This window comes from Pseudogymnoascus verrucosus (genome assembly GCF_001662655.1).
Source record: "Pseudogymnoascus verrucosus strain UAMH 10579 unplaced genomic scaffold scaffold_29, whole genome shotgun sequence".
NCBI classification, from domain to species: Eukaryota; Fungi; Ascomycota; class Leotiomycetes; order Thelebolales; family Thelebolaceae; genus Pseudogymnoascus; species Pseudogymnoascus verrucosus.
In genome coordinates, this window is record NW_017263680.1 from 345,316 (window position 1) to 369,409 (window position 24,094).

The window sequence follows — 24,094 nt, forward strand, 5'->3', positions numbered from 1 at the left end:
CAGGAACCTTCTGGCATGGGATCGAATTCCTCCGCAGCGTTGCTGTCTGACGATTTTGTAAATAGACCACGTCGACTAAATTGCCGTTATATTATACACCGACATAAATTTGCCCTTTTTTTATTTTACTTAAGAATCAACATCTGGGCCATTAGCGGTTTGATCTCAAAATGGCGGCCTCAAAGAGCAACTTAGATCTTGTCAATGATTGTGACTGGTAAGCACCTCATATTCCACAATCCCGACGATATTTTCAGTTGAGGGTTTGATGTGTCTTCAGTTTTCCCTATGCCGAAAAGGACCCAAAGGCTCATGCGGAGCTCATGTCCACTCTGTTCACCCTGACCTGGGACGATGGCGTAAACAAGGTACCGATTGGCCTCATGACCGAGAACGTCCTGAATAAGCTCGTAAAGACACCTGTCGCGGTCAAAGGAGAGCTCGAAGTACGCCGCGAGCAGCGCGAAGTTTGTGTTTTCCAGGAGAAAACCGAGAAAGAGAGGAGTGAGTGGGTAGCTTTGACAACGGCATACTGGCGGGAGAACAAACAATTTGAAATTCTTGAAGGTTGGAGGAATGAGCTATACCCTGTCTATGGACCAAACAATGAGCTTCTTTATAGCGTTGAAAGAACTGCTGCAGCACTACTGGGGGTCGTCATGTACGGTGCACATATGATGGCTTATGTCAAGTCTCCAGAATCCAGTTACGGGATTAAATTATGGATTCCACGACGGGCCGCGAATAAACAGACTTATGGTGGGATGCTGGACAACACTGTGGCTGGTGGGATGGCTACAGGAGAAGACCCCTTCGAATGCATCATCCGGGAGGCAGATGAGGAGGCCAGCTTACCAGACAAGTTAGTCAGGGAAAATGCTATCGCCCACGGCGCTGTCACCTATATTTACATGAGGTCAAAACTGGCAACTGGGGAGGTTGGGCTTATTCAACCAGAGGTCCAGTATGTGTTTGACCTGGAACTGCCAGAAGATGTTGCTCCAAAGCCGAATGATAGCGAGGTGGAATGCTTCTATCTCTGGACGGTGGAGGAGGTACAGGAACACATGCGCAAGGGAGAATTCAAGCCCAACTGCGCCCTCCTCCTGCTCGACTTCTTTATCAGACACGGGATCCTAACACCGGAAAACGAGCCCGATTTTGACGAGATTAAGAGCAGGCTACACAGGCCGTTGAACTTCCCAGGACCACATGTAGCGCTGGTTTAATTTTAATTTTGGCATTTAGAATTACCATTAACTCGACGCCATCTAACTTTCCGTTTCCTGAACGCCCATCCCTAACCAGCTATGCACCAGACGAGAGCCACTGTGAACCCGAGAACCTTGCATAGAGCGCAACCCATGCGTAACCTATCATTTCTTAATAAGCAGATAGATGTAATCCACCCGCAATGGAGTGAGCTTCTTGTAGGGCCCCTCCAGTGCTAACAAAAGCCCGCCGAAAGATACATAACATTTGCTGCATTGAATTGTCAGACACGAGAAGTTGCTTTGGGGGGTGGGGTATGTCTCGAGTGAGGAGTCTTACATTATATTTCCATCATCTCCATCCTCGAACTTGTAGATCTTGCCATGGCAGACGTAGTCAAATAGGTCCGCAAGTGTGGCTTCGCCACCCTGTCCACTTCGCCCAACGTCTCTCCAGCCTTTGTTGTCATCTTTGCTCCCATCCAACGAGAGGGTGCTGGCCAGAACCATGTGCAGTGGCTCGCCAACGGCGCATGGGAAGAGTTCGGTGTTGATATCGAGAGCAAAGGTTGTTTGCGAGTCTTGGGACGTTGCGCTGATACGAGAGACACGGTCATATTTGGATTGGTCACTTGCTGTGATGGTGAAGTGCTCATCGAACAGCTGCGAGTCGCTGGTCATGCCAGACATCTTGGCAGAAGATCTTTGGCAATTGCGTATATATATGCGGTGATTGCGATGCAAGAAATGGCAAGAGCGAGTGTTGCCTGATTGTCAGAGGTATGGGCGCGCGAAAAATAGTTCTTCAGTGAAGGAGCTGGACAATGCCGAAACTGGCGTCGGAAACTAGTCGGTGCAGCGGTGCTCAAAGAGGCGCAAATAGAGTCTAACTTGCTGTCAGTATATTCCATACGCTCTAACTTTAATTTCAAATTTGATTTAGATTGACTTACCTTGAACTACTCTCAACCACAAGTCGTTCTTGTCCTTTTGGTCGGCGGTTGTGAGAGTTGGAGAATTCACCAAGGACGGATAAACAAGCGCCCGAGAATAGAGGGGAGATCCCAAACCCATAAAACCTTAAACCAAACTAAGGTGACTTTGCGTCACACATACCCCCCCCCATTGAAGCAAATCAATATCAAAAATCTAAGGCATGTCATTTCGAAAAAGAAATGTAGTTGTCTCTTCACCTGGGGCCGCTACACCACCTCCAAGTGCTGCAGAAAAGAATGTGGTTCCAGGTGTGCGACCTTCGCCAATCGATGGACGACCTACCACATCGACCGGAACGAGATCCCTTGATAGTTTGCTGGGTGGGCATGCTGGTTTACCTCTAGGGACCTCCCTCCTCATTGAAGAGAGTGGTGCTACGGACTTTTCGGGTGCATTGCTTCGGTACTATGCTGCTGAAGGCGTTTTACAGGGTCACTGCGTTCATGTGCTTGGAGTCGATGATTCCTGGGCGCGTGAGTTGCCCGGTGTTCAGGCTTCGTCATCGCTGCCTGCTGGGAAATCTGGACAGAATGCTGCTGCCGAGAAAATGAAGATTGCGTGGAGGTATGAGAGGCTTGGGGAATTTGGAAAAGGTGGGCGCTCTTGTGCCATGCCGGACAGTCATCAAGGATTACTGCCCATTGAGGAATTTTGGACCCGATGCTGACCCTCGACATGTATAGATAGGCAATCAGGCCCCCAAACTAGCACGGGTTCTAATGACTTGAGCGGTCAAGCAGTCTTTTGTCACGATTTTGATCTCAGCAAGCGCCTGACTCTCCCCGATCCAACGCTTCTACGATGCGTCCCTGTGCATACTCAGGCGGGCGCTATTATCACCGGCGATGAGGGCATAAGATCCCCATTTGACGGCTTTCTGCGGCATTTGGTGGCACAAATCTCTTCCCTGCCACCAGGAACGATCCACCGCGTCGTCATTCCCACCATTCTTTCCCCCGTGGCATATCCAAGTGCGGCATCAGATCCCCGGCATGTCTTGCAGTTTCTTCATGCAATCCGCGCCCTTCTCCGCCGATTTCCAAACCAACTAACTGTCATGACATCGCTACCTCTATCCCTCTACCCTCGCGTGTCCGGCTTGACGCGCTGGATGGAGATACTGAGCGATGGAGTGTTGGAGCTTGCCCCCTTTCCATCACATGCGAACCTTGCTCTAGCTACTAGCGTACCTAGTTCAACAATTCTGCAGGAGGAGCCTCCACAGGGGTTACTAAGGGTCTATGAGCTGCCGATATTGCACGAAAAGGGCGGGGGGGAGCACCAGAGCGGGTATACCGACGACTTGGCGTTTACACTGAGTAGGAGGAAGGGTCTAACAATAAAGCCCTTTAGCCTGCCACCACTTGATAGCGACGACAGTCCTGATTCACACCATCATGAGTCTGGTCACAGTCATGGGAAATCTACTAAAGTGGACATAGAGTTTTGATGCAAATCAATATGGTCAAGTCCAATGCTACGGTTTACGCTCTGGAGGCTGCCTCTAGGTGCAACAGACTGGTGACCTTGTGCCAGTCACCAGCTATGACAAGGTAGGAAAGCCTGGAACATACCATATGGATACAAACCAATATATTGTGGAGTATTGTAGTATGAGTTCGCTGCGGCTCGGGGTCTGCCTGTGATGCTGACACTGTACTGGATGTGTTGGCGTGGGGATTGTATGTTGGAGATTGGAGCAACATAGATATGATATACTTATAAATAATCAACGACTCAAATAGTTCGACCATTAAAAAAACAAATTAAATACAACATAACGTGGTTTTGTATGTGCTTGGCACTATGTCCATAAATTCCTACTATTAATTTACCGGTATATATCTTGCCTCCATAAATTAGACATACCCATTCAGAACGGAGTGTTATATACGTGGACGTTCCGGACTGGCGAGGGGCTATTTCCATGGTCATGAACTACGATACATCAGAAGGTTTGGTCGATTGCGATTGCCACGCGAGTCGCTCGTTCTATGTTTTGCCGAGGGTCCGACCTCCACATCGCAGGGTCACTGAACCCACCACTTTCCAACCTCACCTTCCTCCAGTACCAATCGAACGGTAGTAGCTACCAGCGACAGTAGTCCCGCTAGGTCCCTCACCAACGAAGATGAGGACATCCAGATTGACCTTTGGTTAATGCGCGCAAACAAACCCCCCCAACAACATATCCGCTACAGAGACTCAGCCGCCATCACTTCCGGCTGGACGCCTTGCGTGCCTTTGATCTCCTCAGAAGTCGACAGGCTGGCTAACTCCTGACAATGGAAGTTGGTGAGAAAGTAGGCGATCTGAATCTGGATCATGCGACGACAATATTCAATCTCACACTGTGGACAACGAAGCAGCTGAAATCTGCAGCGAACTTGACCCAGTACGCTCCTTCCGCAAAGGACCTCCTCCTGGCTGGACCACGGATGGGGATGAGGCTGGGTTCGTTTGTCTTCAAACTACCCCATACTATCGATGATGCATTCGGCGCTCGATGGGCCCAAAGTGTCACCACAGAAGCTCTTGACATCGGCAGGGTTGAAGTAACCTCGAATACAGCAACAATGGTGGGGGAGATGGCAGGGTCGGCAATCATGGACGATCCAGTAAACATCGCTCCAAGCCTAACATCAAAAATATCATTGGAAAGTGGTCGAAGTTTTGGAAACATGGTAGCATATGCGACAAGTCGCTGGAGTCTGGGGTGTTTCCTGATGGCTATCATTGTGAACCGAACCCAGGTTTATGCTTCAACACGTCGACCTCTTGCGCTGGGGATCCGCACAAGACTGGCTCTTAGAGCTCTTCCAATTATTCTTCTAGCGATACAAGCTCGCTGGCTTCTCCAATCCATACAATGCCAAACTTCACCGGACTTTGGTATGCTTAGGTGGGGAAATGCAACAAAAACTTCCGAGCTCATGTTTACACAAAACGGGGGGCCGTTGCACACCATGAGCACCATCCTGCTATTCGGGGCCTCCGATGGGGATTCATGCCGTGCTGTGAGAATGGTCCCCCCTATAGAGGAGGATCAAGCCGATTCAAAAGCACTGAACAATCCTCCGAAGCTTTCAGGGTCACTGGCGACGCTCTGGCCCTTGTTCCAATCTTTATGTGTTAGTCAATTTGTGGAAACTCTCTCCTGTGCTGTCCAAGGTCGCCATGTCGCGTCGGAAACTGGTATGACCTTGTTTGAACACTCTCTCGCATTTGCAGAAGCCGATGCAGCTATCAGTTCGTCACTCGGATGGGGCCCGTTTGGCGGAACACCATCAAAGAAGATTCTAGATAGTCACACAAAGGCGTTCTCAGATACATCGAGTAACTCTGGGACATCAAGCAGATTTCCAGAAATTGCCATCAGCCGGTCGATGATCATGCAGCGGATCAATACTCCGGCAGAAGTTCTTCTCATTGGTTTTCTTTCAAGCATGAGCCACATCACGAGCCACATCCTTGGTATTTTCAATGTTCAGGGCCGATTCAGGCTGCTTAGCACCGCGTTCTGGGGACTCTGCTTCATGGCAATGATAACCCGTAGTATTGTTGACTTCTCTGTTGATGATGCCTCGAATCAGAGTCTGCTTAGATTTCCTACCGTCTGCATCATTGGGTTCATTCCGCATGTGATGATACTCACAGGAATATTACTCTGCGCGGCCATATATGGCTTTGCCATTCTCCTGGCTGCCTTGGCGCCACCGCATGGTGTTCAACCACAGAGAGGATCATTCCTACAGCATTTGGCAGCGGCGCATAACAATATGCAGGCTAGCGTTCCATTGGGGAATATCCGTGTTAGCCTGCATATGGACTTCTATTCGGCTCTCCTTAAGATTGGGTTTAGTGCTTTAACTATGGCGAGCCAAGCCGTCTATCTCAACGAGAGCCTCGAGGTCAATATTAAACATCAGACATGGCTCGAGGATGAGAGACTTCGAGAGATCGAAGAGACAGGAGCACATTGGCTGGGACCAAACTTTCGTCAGGGCATGGGGGACGGCTCTGGCCTCGTTATCAATAAGGACCATCTATCAGCAAGGAGTGGGTACGCAAGAGAGAGAGTAGCACAAGACCCTGGGAAAACGAAACCATCCGACAAAATCGTACGGGATGGGGTTGGTGCCACAGAAAGGAGCGGAAGATGGATTATGGCCTTCGAATTTCTGGCTGGAATTGCCAAGCTTATTGCTAGCTGGTTTGCCGTGGTTGCAATTAAGGTATTGGCCCGATTGGGAGTCCGTGGTAGGCCACTGTGGCTACACTGGCTCGTCAAGAACAAGAGTGCAACCCAAACTGTTGCGAGCAAAAGAGACGTCAAAGGTCCGGAACCCGAGACCTTGGATTTCTGGCTATTGAATAATGAGGGGGAGCTAATGCTGCCCCCGGATGACAATGTCGACGTTGAATTTGAAACGAGGCGCCTCCTTCGAGGTGATAATTCACGATGGTCTCCTCGAGACGAGCAGCAACTCGATTCAAACTTGTACGGCTGGTGGTTGAAAGGTGGTTGGTGGGGAGGGGATGACAATAGTGGACAGTTCGTTCCACGGAATAGCGAGGTTGAGGATGATATGACAAGTATGATCTCAACATCCGATATATCAACCGATCAGGAATGGGACTCAGAAAGTGACGAGGATAGTGGGCAACGGACGCCAACTCAGAAATCTTTGTTTATAGATCGAGAGTCAACCTCAGTTCCGGATACACCCCTATCATCGGCTGAGCTGGTACGGCTACTGAATCCACAGACCCCAGACCAACGTGCCGAAGCTCAGACTTTAGCTGCACACTTAGGCAGCGACACTATCATGACTCGATCACGATATCGAGACTTGCACCAGCGGGAGAAAGCAAAGGTTCTCATGTCAACTCGGCTTCGCCCTCCGCACCTCCATGACGTCGAAAGGCTCACTCCTGAAGAGGAATCCCAGCTGCTCGAATATCTTATCGTTTCACGCCGTCGCCCCTCAGGAAGCGCCACTGTTACCACATCTGAGCCATCGTCATGGGCCGAAGGGGCATCCGGGATGGGTGATGGTGGCCCGCTTTGTGTCGTGTGCCAGAGTACTCCAAGGAGTATTATTGTGTGGCCATGCCGTTGTTTGAGCCTTTGTGATGACTGTCGGGTGACTCTTGCTATGAACAATTTTGACAAGTGCGTCTGTTGCAGGAGAGACGTGGGTAGTTTTAGCAGAATATTTGTCCCTTAGTGCGCTTACATAGACGAGTAGTCACGGTTGCTGTAGCATTATTTACACGAAACACAAATAACAGTTTCAAATGGATACGAAGATAATTCTACAGTACAAGTGCATCAGAAAGTTGTGAATTTGGCATATAATAACCTACGTGTGGTCAGCTTGTTGCATATCTCTGCATTGAACTCTGCTGAAGTGGTGGTATCCGTAATGCTCCATCCTCTACATCCCACCCCATTCGATGCAAAATGGACGAACGGTGTTTCCTTGCGTTCCAGGACCTTCCCCTCCAATGAGAAACCCTTTCTTCACACCTGTGCCTAAACGCCCGCCGCCCACCAGATCAATGAGGGGTATCTCTTCTTCCCAATCATGGCCAACGGCAAGAAAGTGACTGTGGAACCTCAAAGGATCCCCAGGGTAAACAGTATAGTCGCAGCCAAACCGAAGGCCAGGTGTCATGAAATAGTCGAGCGCATGCAAGTGGCAAAACAGTGCGTAGGAAGCCGGCACAACAGGATCCGGTTGCTGTATGTGACCTTGGGATAAAGGCAATACGGAGCTTGTAGTGGTTGTCGTGACGGCATAAGGTGCAGAAGAAGGGACTGATGGCGAGGAGACTGTTGGCAGTGATGGATGATCAGGGAACAAGGACTCTTCCGAGGGTGAGCTGTTTGAGAAACTTGTCACGTCGGTTGGTTCTGTCGAGGACTTGGCAACAGTAGACTGCAACGTATCTTTTGAAGCTCGTAATAGAGCTTGTTTGGCTAAGCCCTTTTCAATTTTCTTTTGCGAGACCTCTTCCGCAGCTCTCCGAGACATCCGACCTTGAGACCTGAGAGAATCCAAATATTTCCTTCTGTCATCACCTACAAGTGTACTGAATGTTTCACGATGTTGTGATGCATCGTCTACAATATATGCTACCTCTTTCTCGACGAGAAGCCTAGCTTCCTCGGGAAGTAACTCGACAGGAAGACCAAGGAAGACATTTTGTTGAGGAACTTGTGGAATGCTGCCAATAAGGACACCACAGATGTGATGGGTTCTACGTAAGTAAGTCACGACGTTGATGTCGAACACCAAGTACCGCCCTGCAATCCTGGAAATCGGGACTGGACCGTCGATCATGGTGTCCCCAGAAGCCATCTTAAGATAGTCAAGGTCAATAACCTATTCCTGTAAAACCATTTGTGTCAGTGAGTGTGACAAGAAGGTGATTTTGGAGTAATGTGGAAAGTAGTGACGATAAATCATTAATTAAAACATATATTTGAACTTCATATCCAGAGAGACTCTGGTTCTCAGGGGATTGACAGATTGTTGAATCATATCGAAGATGGGATCGGAATAGGATTGGATGTACTAACCATAACAATCAAGCATTGGTATTGCTGAGTCTGACAATGTTCAGATCCATTGTGCGGAACTTTTACACTTTTAAATGTTTGGAAACGAGAATATTTTGAAAACTTATAGTTGACATACGGCGCTAGTATAATGTGCTTATTAAGCAGATTTTTCAATGTGTCCTTGGCGACAACCCTATGACACGTGATTTATTATTGTGTCATTGGATAAAAACTCTCACTCATTGTACTGTAGTGTGTATAGGGTACGAGTTCTTCGTGAGGGAGATCTACCCTATCCCAAAGGATTTAGTAGGATCAAGCGGTTAGTCTCCTTGCCATTGCATATTTCCGCTCCGGTTCTGATAGTCGGACATGCCTTCTGACACATGGCTTCTGACCGCAGCTGCCTTCCACAGCTTGCTACCGCGTCTTTCCCAGAGCTCAGGTATGTTGGGTTTGCCGTGATGCCTCCTGTCAACCTCTCAACTTCAGAGCTACGGACTCTGTCAGTGCCGCATCTAGTACTCGGTATGACCTCTTTGCCGCTTCGATAGCATTTTCCGATAAAGAATCGTAAGAGGAGTGTCCGTCTTCCGAATATTCCGTGTCAAAATCCCCCTTCGCCCAGAGATCTGTGATCTCGTCTCGTGAAGGTAAATATCCTACCACACAGGCTGCCAGTATCTCTGAGTGCTCCGAGGGCACCGGATCTAAAACCAAGGTAGGATGTAGAAGAGTTCCGGATTTAGCGGACACTTGTAACTCTCGATCTCTTACTACCGCTGCTACCCCACCGGAGACCATGTCCACGCAATCAATTCCCGCATCGGAAATAGCAGCAGAAGCAACTGTAATACAGCCGCTAAGAACATTCATCATACCCCACTGACCCGCTGGTCCTGATTCAGCCTGGTTGTCGTCCTCCCACCATTGATCCTCCTCGCCCTCCAAAATCGTGACAACAACGTCGACTCCGCTTTTTGGCCATCGGTCTCCAATAATAACTCCTCTCAACGCCGTTTCGAGGTGCATTGCAAGGTCGCGCTCGCCTGCATCTCGCTGGTACCCACGCCTCTTCCGGGTAGCAAATGGGGCGTATTTAACATGAGCTGCCAGGACAACATGGGGCGAAAATGGGGCAGATCGGGGCAGTGGTCGTGGCCCATGGACAGTACAGCTTATTTTAAGCCCAGACGATGATAGTGATGACAACTTGGGGGTTGATGATTTCGGCTGTGATTCGCACTCGAGATATGCGGAGCCTGAAGCAGACGGAGTGACACCAGTTTTGAGAACTGTAGCATGTTAGAACGGCCGCCTTTATCAAGTGATTTTAAACAGTTGCGACTGACAAATCTTCCGAATCTCATTTGGCGCTCTTGTTCGAGCCAACCTGCTCTTCGTCTCGGGGCTACTTACACCACTGCCCATAAACAATGGTGGTGCCGTGCCGCAGCTGGGCCCGTTGATACGGCGTCTGTCGGCCATTTCTTGGGCAGAGAGCTGGTGTCGTAGAAATGCGATTGCGCTCAAAAGTTCCTAGATCTTCCTCCGTGAAGCATATGCTAATGGCACGCTAGGCGGAACGATTATCCGTCGCTAATTGCTAGCTTGGGAGTTTTCTGGAGCACCTTTCCCGCTTTAAAAACGAAAACTTTCAACTCCAAATTTACATTTACATTCTACAAACGCAATGAGTGTTGGCAAAGATCGATGTTCAAAATGGCCTTTGTAGCATACCTACTGTATTGTGCCACGGCGTGAGCATTCAGTTAATACTGTAAGTACTGTCATTTCATACATTCCACTTGCTCCTGATGAAATTCTTTCACAGAGTTCTGGCGATTACCTGAGCCAAATCGAACAACATGCACTACCATCTGAAGCACATCCACCTTCAATCATTATCCAAAAATTTCTTCGAGGATCTGGACTGACAGGATTAGAATCATAGGAGATCGGAACTATAGGACAATTTTATTTTCGGCCGCATTGGTAAGCGCGACCTCTTTTCTTCTTCCAATACCCTGGAGTTTCCTTGTGAACACTCCAATCCGTTTCCTGATGAAAAAACATTTCAAACAGTTCTGCTTCTGAACACCTTGATGATATCCCATTACCAAAAATATTTTTCTGAAAACATTCTCAAACACCGTTATGCAATGATTACATTTCAAGGCAACAAACTAACGAGACAATAGGCGGCCCTCAATATCATCAACCACCGGTAAAGGTAGGAAGCAATACCTTTCGTATGAATATCAAATGCCATGATGACAACAGCTTATCCATTCAACTAAGTCGTATTCGGCCGAGCCACCCTCCCACACCAGACTGGTCCTTACAGATCGGAATGATAGGTTGTGGAGTTTTGAGGGGCACTTAATTTGGCTTTCGGGCTGGGGTGTCACTTATGTTATGCTGGCTTCCGTGTCTTAGGTCTTCTCGTTGCGTCTTGGAACGTTAGGGCCTGAGGCCGGCCGAGTTGCTTGAGTAAACCGGCCTGTCTGAGCGTACTTCATGTTAAATCATGATGAATATTTGCATTGTCGTGGCTTTTCGCTAACAGACAGTAGTTCTGCATATAGCACCACCTTTTCGTTCTCTCTTGTGAAGTAATCAATTAAATATATGTAACTTGTGTGAGAAGTTCATAGTTGGTCTGATGGGCCCCGAAATAAACAATAATAGTATTATATCATGACGTTCTTCAGCACGATTATAGTGACATGGAAGTCGTAGATGGCGGTCAAATACTCTCAATATTCAAGACTTCGTATTGCCCCTATTGAGCTGTACGTCGGCAAATTTGATCTGCTGTAGCCCCACAGAAACAAAACACATCGTTGAAGTATCGGTCTTCGTTCCTGTGGAGTTCTTCCCGTCTGTTCTGTTCTGTCCCTCCTCTCCTGAACTGTCCAAATTGTATATCACGTGATACGATCCTCACTAGCCTGTAGCGGGACCATGATTTTCCACTCCGATTGGCGCGCCTGTTTCAGCTTTTCCCCCCTACCAAAGAAGAAAGGTGGCCCAAGACCTTGTACTCGTCTCGTAAAGTACTGGTGTACATACGCTCCTCGTTTAAACCTAAATTCCGCGCCCAAGGGGAACTGAAGGCGTCGTTCCTTGAAGTGACGACCAACGACTATACACCCACCAGCCAGACACGACGCTTGTAGGAATGCAATCCCGTCTGGCGACGAACAGTCCAATATTGCTGCCTTTTTTCAAGGTCAATTGCGCTCACCTCTGTATTTAAGCGCAACGGGCACCTGGGCAGGACCGATCAGGGTGAACCACAGCTGTGTTCAATCGCATCGGTGTTCCGCAAACGTTGGGGACCATCGACTGGCCTACTGATCTCGATTTCCACCTACACGACGTTGAAATACTGTTTGGCTACAACTGTCTTAATGTTGCCATCATATGCTTCCCCATCGCCGAAGATGTTATCGAGACATCAGGCAAATGCCTATTCGAAGGGCCACCCATACCCACAAGGCGGCACTGGTACCTTCACAATTTCTCCACATAGGTAATGCTTTCCAAGATCGAGTTGAATACGCTGTGCGACGGCTGACTAGGTGCTGGTTGTAGGTTCCAACCCAGAAGCTCACCGACTGCATTAAGAAAACGGCGAGCCCTTTTAATACGACTTGCTATTTGCCTCGGCGTTGGTTTAGTCTTTTGCATATTTGTATGGCCTGGGGTGTCAATAATGCCTCTGATAACACTGGGTCTGCTTTCATCCGGGGAAGATTTCCAACTAGAGACAGTGCGGTACTACGACTTATCCAATGTTGGAGGTACTGCGAGGGGATGGGAAAGAGAGGAGCGTATCCTTCTCTGCGCACCATTACGTGACGCGGAATCACATTTGCCGATGTTCTTTTCTCACCTGCGGAACCTCACATACCCACATCATTTAATCGACCTTGCATTCCTTGTGTCGGATTCCAAGGACAGGACCTTGTCGGTGTTAACCGAGCTTCTCGAGGGACTCCAGGCCGAAGAGGATCCAAATCAACCATATGGCGAGATATCCATCATCGAAAAGGACTTTGGTCAGAAAGTGAACCAGGATGTGGAAAGTCGCCACGGATTTGCAGCCCAAGCTAGCCGGAGAAAACTTATGGCACAGGCGCGGAACTGGCTGCTCAGCGCTGCCTTGCGGCCTTACCATAGTTGGGTATATTGGCGAGACGTTGATGTTGAAACCGCTCCTTTCACTATCCTGGAGGATCTAATGCGACACAATAAAGATGTTATTGTCCCCAGTAGGTGAACTGAGGTAGAAAATCCCCAATTTACCATAGGTCCTAACACTTTGGTGCTAGATGTCTGGAGGCCCCTGCCGGATTGGCTAGGGGGGGAACAACCATATGATCTTAATTCCTGGCAAGAGTCAGAGACAGCATTGATGTTGGCAGACACCCTCGACGAAGACGCAGTCATTGTCGAAGGGTATGCAGAGTATGCCACATGGCGGCCGCATCTTGCCTACTTGCGAGATCCATATGGTGACCCGGATATGGAAATGGAGATTGACGGCGTGGGCGGAGTTAGTATTTTGGCTAAGGCTAAGGTATTCAGGTCTGGGGTTCACTTCCCAGCCTTCAGCTTTGAGAAGCATGCGGAGACGGAAGGGTTCGGAAAGGTACGTCCCAACATCTAGCCGGCGCAACGTGAAGCTAAACATAAGTCAGATGGCGAAGCGGATGAAATTTTCTGTTGTAGGCCTACCACATTACACCATCTGGCATTTGTATGAGCCAAGTGTTGATGACATTCGACACATGGAGGTATGTTATATCTCGTCATATAACAACCACTCGACTAACTTGATATAGGAAATGGAGCAGGAGCGCATCGTACGTGAAAATGAAGAGAAAGAGAAAGCTGAGAGGGCCAAAAAAATTAAGGAACAGTTTGATGATCCCAACAGCCAGTGGGAAAAGGATAAGACAGATATTCAAAGCCTGGCTATGCTTGAGAAGGCAAAGGAGCAACAAGCAACCGCTACTCCCGTTGCTAACCCTTGAGGGATCATGACAGAGAAGAACCCACCCAAGTCAGCTGTAAGGGCAAATTTACGCCACCCCATACTGGAATTGTATCTGACGACATATATAGACACACACATGCCATTTTATCAGTACAGGTCAGCTGGGTGGGTGGCAGTATTTAGTGGGGGGTAACGCGGTTTGTGTATGGAAATGTATACTATGTAAGTGTTGTAGAAAGGGGACAGCACGGGCGGAATTGTCATGTGGACTTAATTACCCTCGAATGCATTGGCTATAGAAGGCGTATATTTCAAGGGAATCTGCATATTAGTTATTGTGGTTTACAACTAGCTGTGCCCATGTGAATAGTTGGAATGAGTGACGAATTTCTCGGCTGTGGACCTAATTACTGGAGACAGTGAGTGTAGTTGAACTCAGAGCCATTGTTATTCTCACTGAGACCACCTGTGACAATGGAATCAATTATTCCCACCTTGATTTTATAATACACAAGATTCTTATATAGAGGGTCTGTCTTGTTCGTATTGGTAGGACCAACTCCTTTATATATCTGATAACAGCACGTGACTACAGTAGATAACAACGCGACCGGACCACGGCCGCTGTCGACCCTGGATCGGGACACGACTCGGCATGGGGGAGCTGTGCCTCCGAAATTTATAGATATTCGAAAGACATTCGAAAGTCCAACGGCGGAGACAAGAAAGCCCACATTTTCTCGACAGGTGATCTTTGTCGCCCTGAAGAATCCTGGGCTTCACGTTTTTGCTATTTGTGAGTTCTTTCTCCAGCTCGAGCCTCCATAATACGCCCTGACGAAGCTTGGGAGCGACTTTCAACAATACACCATTAACTTTGCTCAGCTTGGAGTGACCTCCAACAATAAACCACCAACCCAGCTTGCTCACAGCAACCCCAATTATACACCACCGACTTGACTCGGCCTGCAGCGACCTCCAACAATACACCACCGACCCAAGTCCGTTTGTAGCGACCTTCATACCACGTTTGCGGATACAAGTCATGAGCGGCGATGAACAAGCCAGAGAACTAGGAAGAGGCCCGACAGAATTGGAATCCCATATGCCATTTCAAGCCAGCACAGGGAAATTTACGGGGGAGATGCCGAACCAAGTTCACCAAGAACCGTCTTCGCCCTACAGACGCCCAGGAGCCTTTCCAGTTTCAGTTTCAGTGGCCATCGACCCGGTAGCTCTAATAACAACAGAATGCATAACCGTGGCATCTGCCATGCGTAAGCATGCTCGATGGGCCCATTCATCAGTTTCGGCTATCCTTGGTGGGAGTACAAGCTCTTCAAACTCCGTTGCGGAAGGGTCCAGACCTTCAACGCCAGGACGCAGCCTTTCCGCTCGAAAAGGACACCAAGTTCGACCATCTCTTGTCGAACATGATAGTCTAGCAAACAGGTGGGGGCTGCGGGGGAAGAAGGGAAAGAGCATGCAAGATAACCCCTTAATGGCTGGCTTTGGACGCTTGAGGCGGGACTTGATCGGCTGCAAGGGTATATGTTCATTGCTATGCATATACAAGAGCATCTAGGCTAACATGCTGTGTAGATATTCGCAATTTCGACACTCCCGCGCTTCTCCACCCATTCCTCCAGGTTATCCAGGCATCCGCGACCTCAGCCCCTATTACCTCTTTAGCTCTCGTTGCTATTACGAAGTTTTTCTCCTATAATCTAATAAGCCGTGATTCTCCTAGGTTAGCCCTAGCAATGCAGTCGCTGTCGGCTGCTATTACGCATTGTAGGTTTGAAGCAAGTGATTCCGCAGCCGATGAGATTGTCCTCCTACGAATATTAAAGCTTATGGAAGGAATGATATCGGGACCTGGAGGAGAGCTGTTAAGTGATGAAAGCGTCTGCGAAATGATGGAGACTGGCCTTAGTATGTGCTGCCAATCGAGATTGTCCGAGCTACTCCGTCGATCAGCGGAGATGTCGATGATCAAAATGTGCCAGGTAATATTTGAAAGATTGAAATACCTCGAGGTTGCAGCAGGAGAACATATCGAAGCTTTAGACGAAAGCACAAAGGAAGATATGGATGGCGTAAAGATGGATCCGTCCGCAAATGGCAACGATGCTGTTGCCTCGTCACTATCTGCGCCAACAGAGTCTGAATCGCTACCAAGAGTAAATCTGGACACCCCACAATCAACGGAGGCAAGCGGTGTGCCAACAAGCAACTACGAATCCGAAATTGGCGCCGGGCCAAGTTCAGAAGCTTCGGAAGACATTGAAATCAAGCCGTACTCGCTTCCATCGATCAGGGAACTCTTCCGTGTTCTAGTCGACCTCCTGAACCCGCAGGATCGCCAACATGTGGATGCCATGAGAGTCATGGCACTACGTATTATTGACGTTGCCCTTGAAGTTGCTGGCCCGTCCATCTCCAAACATCCTAGTCTGGCATCACTCGCCGAAGATAGACTTTGCCGGCATCTGTTCCAGCTGGTGAGGTCTGACAATATGGCCATACTCCACGAATCCCTGATAGTTGCTGGCACGCTCTTGTCCACGTGTAGAGAGGTGTTGAAATTGCAGCAAGAACTGTTCTTATCTTACATGGTGGCGTGTCTACACCCACGTGTTGAGATACCAAGGGAGCCAGGAATTGATCCATCACTGTACTCTGGCGTACCACAAGCTCCGAAACTAGTCAAACCACCGCCCTCGCAAACAAATAGCGGCCGGTCGACTCCGGTTCCTATCAAGGACAGGCAAAAACTAGGTATGGAGGGAGGGTCTCGGAAACCAGACGCGAGAGAGGCTATGGTGGAGAGTGTGGGCGCTCTTGCTCGCATTCCAACCTTTATGGTTGAGTTGTACGTGAACTACGATTGTGACGTGGATCGGAGTGATCTTTGTGAGGACATGGTCGGCCTTCTGTCACGTAATGCCATCCCTGACTCGGCCACCTGGAGTACGACAAGTGTCCCACCATTGTGTTTGGATGCTCTCCTGGGTTATGTGCAATTTATAAGCGAAAGACTTGACGAACCACCTCGAAGCGGAGATTACCCTGATCAAACCCAGTTGAGGGAACAACGAAGGAGAAAGAAAATCATTATTAAGGGCACCACAAAGTTTAATGAGAGTCCAAAAGCAGGTATAGCCTACTTAACGTCTCAAGGGATAATCGATGACTCAAGCGATCCTGATTCTGTTGCTACGTTTTTGATGGGAACTAGCCGTATCTCTAAGAAAGTACTGGGCGAGTTCTTGTCGAAGAAGGGCAACGAACCCATCCTTGAGGCGTTCCTGAATCGATTTGATTTCTCGGGCAAACGTGTTGATGAGGCAGTGAGGGATCTCCTGGAGGCGTTCAGGTTACCAGGAGAGTCGGCTTTGATTGAACGAATCATTACTTACTTCTCGGAGAAATACTGCGCGCAGTCACCACCAGATGAGATCACAGACAAGGATGCGATATATGTCCTGACGTATGCCATCATTATATTGAACACAGACCAGCATAATCCCAACCTTAAGTCACAGAACCGGATGACGTTGAACGACTTCTCGAGGAACCTCCGTGGCGTAAATGGAGGAAAGGATTTTGCGCCACAATACCTTCAAGATATATTTGACTCCATCAAGTCGAACGAAATCATCCTACCTGATGAACACGATAACCAGCATGCCTTCGATTACGCCTGGAAGGAGCTGCTGCTTAAATCCGAATCGGCCGGCAATCTAATCGCCTGCGACACAAACATTTATGACGCTGACATGTTTGAGGCAACATGGAAGCCCGTTATTGCAACTCTGTCCTATGTGTTTATGTCTGCCAGCGATGACGCTGTCTTCCACCGGGTTGTCACAGGATTTGATCAGTGTGCTCGAATTGCTACTCGGTATGGTATGACGGAAGCTCTGGACCAGATTGTCTACTGTCTCAGCTACATTAGCACCCTTGCAACAGTAACCCCGGCAAGCACAGCATTAAACACGGAGATCCAAGTAGAGGATACGAGTGTTATGGTCAGTGAGATGGCTGTTAAATTTGGGAGAGATTTCAAGGCCCAATTAGCGACTGTTGTGTTGTTCCGTGTCGTGTCAGGCAGCGAGACTGTTATCAGAAATAGTTGGATACATGTGAGTCTCTAAGAACTGTAAATCTAAGCTGGGGATGCTAATATTTTGTTAGATTGTCCGCATATGGATCAATCTGTTTGTTAATAGCCTGATCCCACCATTCTTCTCTGCTGCACCGAATAGGATGCAAATTTCACCTATTCCTCTGCAGAACCCATCGCAGGTCATCGACCGTGGAGCCAAAGCCACCGATGCGGGCCTCTTTTCAGCATTTACTTCGTATATCTCGAGTTATGCTGCCGATGACCCACCAGAGCCATCTGAGGAAGAGCTAGAGAGCACACTGTGCACAGTCGGATGCGTGAATGCGTGCTACATGGGCGATGTCTTCGCAAATATCATGTAAGATAATCTCAAGATACGTGAATAACTCATAAACTAACATAATTTAGGGATTTGCCTGCGGAATCCTCACAGTACCTCATCGAAGCATTACTCTCGCAATTGCCAGATGATCCTTCCTCTACGATTATAGCGGTAAAATCCGATAACAATGCTGCGACAGTGAATGGCCAGAAAACCCTTAGTGATGGACTAATTTATGACCCTGCATTTGTCTATGTTTTGGAGCTATGCACCGTCCTGTCTCTGAAAGACGAGAACTCCGTTCTTCAGTCAGGAGCCCAGGTGTCAGAAGCACTGCAGAGTGTAATCCGGGATTCTGCAAACTACCACCCTACACTGGTTGCTAGAGCTGTTTTCTATCTCCTCAGTCTTTTGCATGCGAGTTATGTCCGTATAACCGAACCCTTAGCTCTCCTTCAGGCTAACCAAACTTGTAGGAACACTCATTCATACGAGTCCCTGTCGTACTCCATACTATCTCTAGTTTCAAAAATGGGTTACTGGATAAAGCGGCGCCCACTATTCTTGAAGGGATTAAGGCTTGTATCGAAAGTCCAGGCCCCCTACGCAATGAGATAATCACCTCGCCTGACTTCTGGGTCATCTTACGGGCACTTTCAAAGAACCAGCAAGCGTCTTCAACTGTTTTCCATATTTTGGAAGGGGTTACAACAGGGAAGACCCCACCTTCGATAATGGCCGACAATTATGAGTCGGCCGTCTCTCTCTTGAATGATTTCGCATCTGCTGGAAGTATTGGATCTGTGCTGGAGCAAAAACAGGATACAAGATCTCGGAGAGGGCAGCAGACGAAGCCTTTAAAAGCCCAGTAAGTCACAGTTGAAGCTGAGTTGTAGGCACGCTAACATCTCAGGTCCGACGAGGTCGTTGAAAGAGGCGTTAAAGCAGTGGGAATGATATATCACCTCACGCCTAGAATTCCAACTTTGATGAAGCAATCCCATCTTGAAAGCGACAAAGGTTAGTAATGAAAGTATAATATAATGAAGGCATACTGACGCAACACACAGCCTGGGAAGCGTATTGGTCCCCCATATTCAAAGCTCTGACAACTCAATGCATCAATCCGTGTCGTGAAATCCGACACCAAGCATTTTCATCCTTGCAACGGTCGCTTCTGTCAGAGGAGCTCAAGCTGGGCAGCCAGCATTCATGGACAGCCATATTTGAAGAAGTCTTGTTTCCATTAATCTTCAGGTTACTTAAACCAGAGGTTTATTCAACGGATCCGATTGGCATGAGCGAAACACGGGTCCAGGCGGCAACCCTACTCTGCCGGATTTTCTTGCATTATCTACCTCTGTTGTCGACGTGGGAAGGGATGCTTGACTTATGGTTGAAAATTCTTGACATAATGGACCGACTGATGAACAGTGGACAAGGAGACAGTCTAGTAAGTGAACAATTGAGGGAGGGCCGAGTAAATTACTGACTGTTGGACCTTAGGAGGAGGCTGTTCCAGAGAGCCTGAAAAACATTATTCTCGTAATGTCGACTAGCGAGTATCTTGCGCCACAAGTTGAAGATCCTTCTCAGGAGAAGCTTTGGACGGAAACTTGGAAGAGACTCGATAGGTTCTTACCGGATCTTCGCGGCCAGCTTGGTCTGGAATCAAAGGAAATAGTCGTCGATAGCCATCCACGCCCGGCCACCCCAGAGAACACTGATATACCCCCTTCGTCTACTGAGGAGTAACAACCTAGGTATGCAACGTCGAATCAGTAGTCCTCAGCGAATAATGCCAGACATTCATTGATGGGGAGGCAATCATGCGAATAACCAATGTACATAACTTATACCAACTATAATTACGAGTACTGTCGTAACTCAGCGTCAAACACTTGCAGTATTCAGAACTGCAACTTTTAACTTGTGCTTCAAGTAAACTAATGCCCCAGAATTTTCGGAATCGATCATTTGCTGCTAAATTAGCTAATTAGTCAAATGCACCTAGCTAAGCAAACAATCACTTAAAGGGCAATGACATAATAAGACTCAAGACGATGAGAATTGATGTGTTGGGGGTGTATGTAGACGCTAACGTAGGTCGTGGCCATACCGGGACTATGGCCATACCGGGAATCCGGCAACCAACACCAAATAGAGAGTCACGTGACTAAAATGAAAACCTTAATAACTTTTTAATTAGTAGATGTATAGCCTAGCCCTCTTATATTAACGATATTTATATAGTTATCTAATATATATGAAAACGTTAGTAGTACTAGTTGTGTTTTATAAGAGATATTAAGGTTTAAACTTTTACTATACAAAATATTTATATGGCAAAACTTAAACTATAAATAACTCCTTTCTAAGGCTAGCTTACACTCTAAAACATTTAGCTATAGTATACATGTAGATAAAGAGTAAGAACATAAGAGGATTAAGCTTTATAGGCACTATTGTAAAAGTTATTACAGATTTCATTTAGGTCACGTGACTCTTTATTTAGTGGTGGTTGCCGGATTCCCGGTATGGTCATAGTCCCGGTAACGTAAGTCGTGGCCATACCGGCTTAATGGCCATACCGGCTTTTAGTACCTTTACATACAAGTTTGTATGTAATGATACTTACACTTACAAAAAATCAGAATATTATAACTCCTTTAATAAAAATGCTAGAGTATATCCCTCTTATATATAGAAACTTTAAACTATTATATACTATATATAAAAACGCTAATAGCACTAGCTTCTTTTTGCATAAGTTATTAAAGATTTTAACTTTTATCATATAAAAATTTAGTATAGCAAATCTAAACTGTTAATAACTTCCTTATAACACTAGCTTATATGCTAGTGTTTTTAATTATAAGGTATAGGTATATAAAGACACTTTATATAAGAAGGTTAAGTCCTACTATTTTTATTACAAAAGTTATTAGGAATTCAATTGTAGGTCATGTGATGTAAATCTAACCAACTTTTAGTAGGGTCGGCAAATGAGCCGGTATGGCCATTGAGCCGGTATGGCCACGACTTACTTACGTTATGGCCACGACCTACGTTATGAGGTTGCTAGCTAACTACTTACAATACTAGATCAGCTATGTATTATATACTTAATACATATGTTATATTTTAAAAACATTAACGTAGGTCATGGCCTAAAGGGCTACATGGCCTAAAGGGCTATTCTAGAAACCACACCAAAATCCACGTCACGTGACTAAAATTAAAACCTTAATAACTTTTTAATTAACTGTTATAAAGCTTAATCCTCTTATATTATTACTCTTTATATATGCATACATTAGGGTTTAATTTGTAATAATGTAAGCTAGTCTTATTAAAGAGTTATTTATAGTTTAAGTTTTACTATATAAATATTTTATAACGTAAGTCGTGGTCAGACCGGCTACATGGCCAGACCGGCTATTAGTACCATCACATACAAATTTGTATGCAGAAGTACTTATGCTTGCGAAAAATTAGAACTATAATAACTCTACTAATAAAAATGCTAGAGCAAATCCCTTTTGTATATAGAAACTTTAAGTACGTATCTACTATATATAAAAAGGGTAATATTACTAGTATCTTTTTACATAAGTTAATAACAGTTTTAAGTTTTACTATATAAATATTTGTATAGTAAAAATATAAGCCTTAATATCTCTTGTAAAACAAAGCTAGTACTACTAGTGTTTATATACATGTTAGATTATTATATGAAAAAACATAATTTAAGAGGATTAAGCTTTATATACACTATTACAAAAGTTATTATGGTTTTAATTTTGGTTTAGTGACCTTGGTTTTGGTGGGGTGAGCTAAGTAGCCGGTCTGGCCATGTAGCCGGTCTGACCACGACTTACGTTATGGCCATGTAGCCGGTATGGCCACGACTTACGTTACCTCTTGGGCAGGATTGGGTTCCGCGATTCATTCAAAGGCATCCTAACTTATGTGTTAAGTTAGGACGTAGAGTTGAGGCACAGAGGATGAATGGGGTGACAAAAGAGGTGTTGAAGGGGTGGTTTGACGCGTACAAAAACCTCATAACAGAGCTAAAAATCGAAAACTACAACGCCTACAATATAGATGAGACTGGATTTTCAATTGGAACTAACGTAAGTCGTGGCGTAATGCGCCTATGTACCTTTACAGCTAAATTTATATGTAATGGTACTTAGATCTTAAAATCTCAAACTTAAATAACTCTATTAATAAAATTATTAAGACTTATTCCTCTTATATATAAGATGTTTATATACTTATACACTCTACTTAATTATGCTATAATATAAGCTAACCTAATATAGAAGATATTAGCAAGTATAAATTTGCTATACTAATATTTTGTATGGTAAATACTTTAACGCTTAATACCTTATGCAAATTAATATATATGATAGTAACATTCTTATATATAGAAGATTAGTATATATAGACCCTCTATATAAGAGGAATAAGTCTTAATAATTTTATTAATAGAGTTATTTAACTTTGAGATTTTAAGATCTAAGTACCATTACATATAAATTTAGCTGTAAAGGTACATAGGCGCATTACGCCATTAGGCGCATTACGCCACGACTTACGTTAGTAATTGAATTATTTACGATTTTCTAAGTTAGTAGTTGGGTGGTCTACTCCTGGATTTTGGTGGGGTTTTCAAAATAGCCGGTTACACCATGTAGCCGGTTACACCACGACCTACGTTACTATGTGAGTAAGGCCATGACTTACGTTACCTCCGTAATAAGTAAACTCTATACATTCTATTATTTTAGAATGTAGTGTTATAAGTAGGCGTTCTACTTTTATATAGTTTAATGGTTTTAACAGTATTACTATCCTTTTTAAAGCTATTATAAGCTTTAGCTTAGGCTTATAACTATTAGCTTTATAGAGGCTTAAGTCTTAGAAGGAAAAAACTTACCTATTTTTAAAGGTCTAATTCTAAGTTTATATAATAATGAGTTTTCCTTTTATATAAACCTACTAGCATACTATTCTATATATGTTCTAAGTTATTATAGAAGTTATACCTTCTAAACCTATGTTCTAGGTTATTACTTATTATTATTATTACTATACATGTTCTAGGTTATTACATAAGTGTTTGTTTGTTTATTTACATATAATATTATAGTTATATGCATTGCTACTCTAATAGCTACTAGCAAACTATTCTACATATGTTCTAAGTTATCACGTAAGCTTTCACCTCCTATATACACCCTATGTTCTAGGTTATTACGTAGTGTTGTTGTTCCTATATGTGTTCTAAGTTATTATGTAAGTAAGTGTTTGTTTATATACACGTGACATTGTTATCACGTGCATTGCCACTCTAACAACATATCTGTGATATTTTTTAATTTAATTTACCCTACCTATATGTTAAAAACCGTTAAACTACGTAAAAGTGAAAGTACAACACTTATTATAGTCTTAATTTTTCATAACGCCATTACGCTATTACACCCATTATACTATACTACATGTAAGCTACATTATAAGTTAACAATTCAGATATTAATTATATTAACTAACGTAGGTCATGGCCTAAAGGGCTACATGACCTAAAGGGCTATTCTAGAAACCACACCAAAATCCACGCTACGTGACTAAAATTAAAACCTTAATAACTTCTGTAATAATGGTTATAAATCTTAATGCTCTTAGACTATTACTCTTTATATAATCATCTAATATATGTAAAAACGCTAGTAGCGCTAGTCTTATTTTACAATAAATATTAAGGTTTTAACTTTTACTATAACGTAAGTCGTGGTCAGACCGGCTACATGGCCAGACCGGCTACTTAGCTCACCCCACCAAA

General features: G+C 45.6%; 8 protein-coding genes across 8 annotated transcripts; 5 read left to right on the plus strand and 3 right to left on the minus strand.

Annotated features, from left to right (window-relative positions):
- Window positions 1-26: 26 nt before the first annotated feature.
- Window positions 27-1,670, plus strand: VE01_05994 (uncharacterized protein). The gene is made up of 2 exons (XM_018275450.2): window positions 27-217; window positions 281-1,670. Exons 1-2 carry the CDS (start codon window positions 171-173, stop codon window positions 1,227-1,229), a joined length of 996 nt encoding a protein of 331 aa, XP_018129402.1. The 5' UTR covers window positions 27-170; the 3' UTR covers window positions 1,230-1,670.
- On the minus strand, window positions 1,059-2,227 carry RPB8 (DNA-directed RNA polymerases I, II, and III subunit RPABC3). The gene is made up of 3 exons (XM_018275451.2): window positions 2,165-2,227; window positions 1,552-2,097; window positions 1,059-1,482 (listed from the first exon to the last, which is right to left on the minus strand). The coding sequence occupies exons 2-3, from the start codon at window positions 1,899-1,901 to the stop codon at window positions 1,377-1,379; spliced, it is 456 nt and encodes a 151-aa protein (XP_018129403.1). The 5' UTR covers window positions 1,902-2,097; window positions 2,165-2,227; the 3' UTR covers window positions 1,059-1,376.
- On the plus strand, window positions 2,020-3,992 carry VE01_05996 (uncharacterized protein). The gene is made up of 2 exons (XM_018275452.2): window positions 2,020-2,800; window positions 2,891-3,992. Exons 1-2 carry the CDS (start codon window positions 2,368-2,370, stop codon window positions 3,655-3,657), a joined length of 1,200 nt encoding a protein of 399 aa, XP_018129404.1. The 5' UTR covers window positions 2,020-2,367; the 3' UTR covers window positions 3,658-3,992.
- Window positions 3,993-4,241: 249 nt separating this feature from the next.
- VE01_05997 (uncharacterized protein) lies at window positions 4,242-7,612 on the plus strand. Its single transcript, XM_018275453.2, has one exon. The coding sequence runs from the start codon at window positions 4,493-4,495 to the stop codon at window positions 7,436-7,438; it is 2,946 nt and encodes a 981-aa protein (XP_018129405.1). The 5' UTR covers window positions 4,242-4,492; the 3' UTR covers window positions 7,439-7,612.
- A 36-nt stretch (window positions 7,613-7,648) lies between these two features.
- Window positions 7,649-8,575, minus strand: SEN34 (tRNA-splicing endonuclease subunit; the record flags this gene model as incomplete). The annotated part of the gene is made up of 1 exon (XM_018275454.1): window positions 7,649-8,575. One exon carries the CDS (start codon window positions 8,573-8,575, stop codon window positions 7,649-7,651), a length of 927 nt encoding a protein of 308 aa, XP_018129385.1.
- Window positions 8,576-8,633: 58 nt separating this feature from the next.
- Window positions 8,634-10,300, minus strand: MTR3 (3'-5'-exoribonuclease). The gene is made up of 2 exons (XM_018275455.2): window positions 10,131-10,300; window positions 8,634-10,073 (listed from the first exon to the last, which is right to left on the minus strand). The coding sequence occupies exons 1-2, from the start codon at window positions 10,264-10,266 to the stop codon at window positions 9,253-9,255; spliced, it is 957 nt and encodes a 318-aa protein (XP_018129386.1). The 5' UTR covers window positions 10,267-10,300; the 3' UTR covers window positions 8,634-9,252.
- A 1,527-nt stretch (window positions 10,301-11,827) lies between these two features.
- ANP1 (Mannan polymerase II complex anp1 subunit) lies at window positions 11,828-14,202 on the plus strand. The gene is made up of 6 exons (XM_018275456.2): window positions 11,828-12,316; window positions 12,379-13,058; window positions 13,119-13,438; window positions 13,488-13,583; window positions 13,632-13,859; window positions 13,915-14,202. Exons 1-5 carry the CDS (start codon window positions 12,195-12,197, stop codon window positions 13,821-13,823), a joined length of 1,410 nt encoding a protein of 469 aa, XP_018129420.2. The 5' UTR covers window positions 11,828-12,194; the 3' UTR covers window positions 13,824-13,859; window positions 13,915-14,202.
- Window positions 14,203-14,334: 132 nt separating this feature from the next.
- On the plus strand, window positions 14,335-20,276 carry GEA2 (GDP/GTP exchange factor for ARF). Its single transcript, XM_018275457.2, has 9 exons — window positions 14,335-14,582; window positions 14,672-15,333; window positions 15,389-17,934; window positions 17,987-18,276; window positions 18,327-18,666; window positions 18,717-19,108; window positions 19,154-19,260; window positions 19,311-19,693; window positions 19,747-20,276. Exons 2-9 carry the CDS (start codon window positions 14,832-14,834, stop codon window positions 19,993-19,995), a joined length of 4,809 nt encoding a protein of 1,602 aa, XP_018129419.1. The 5' UTR covers window positions 14,335-14,582; window positions 14,672-14,831; the 3' UTR covers window positions 19,996-20,276.
- The last annotated feature ends 3,818 nt before the right edge of the window (window positions 20,277-24,094 follow it).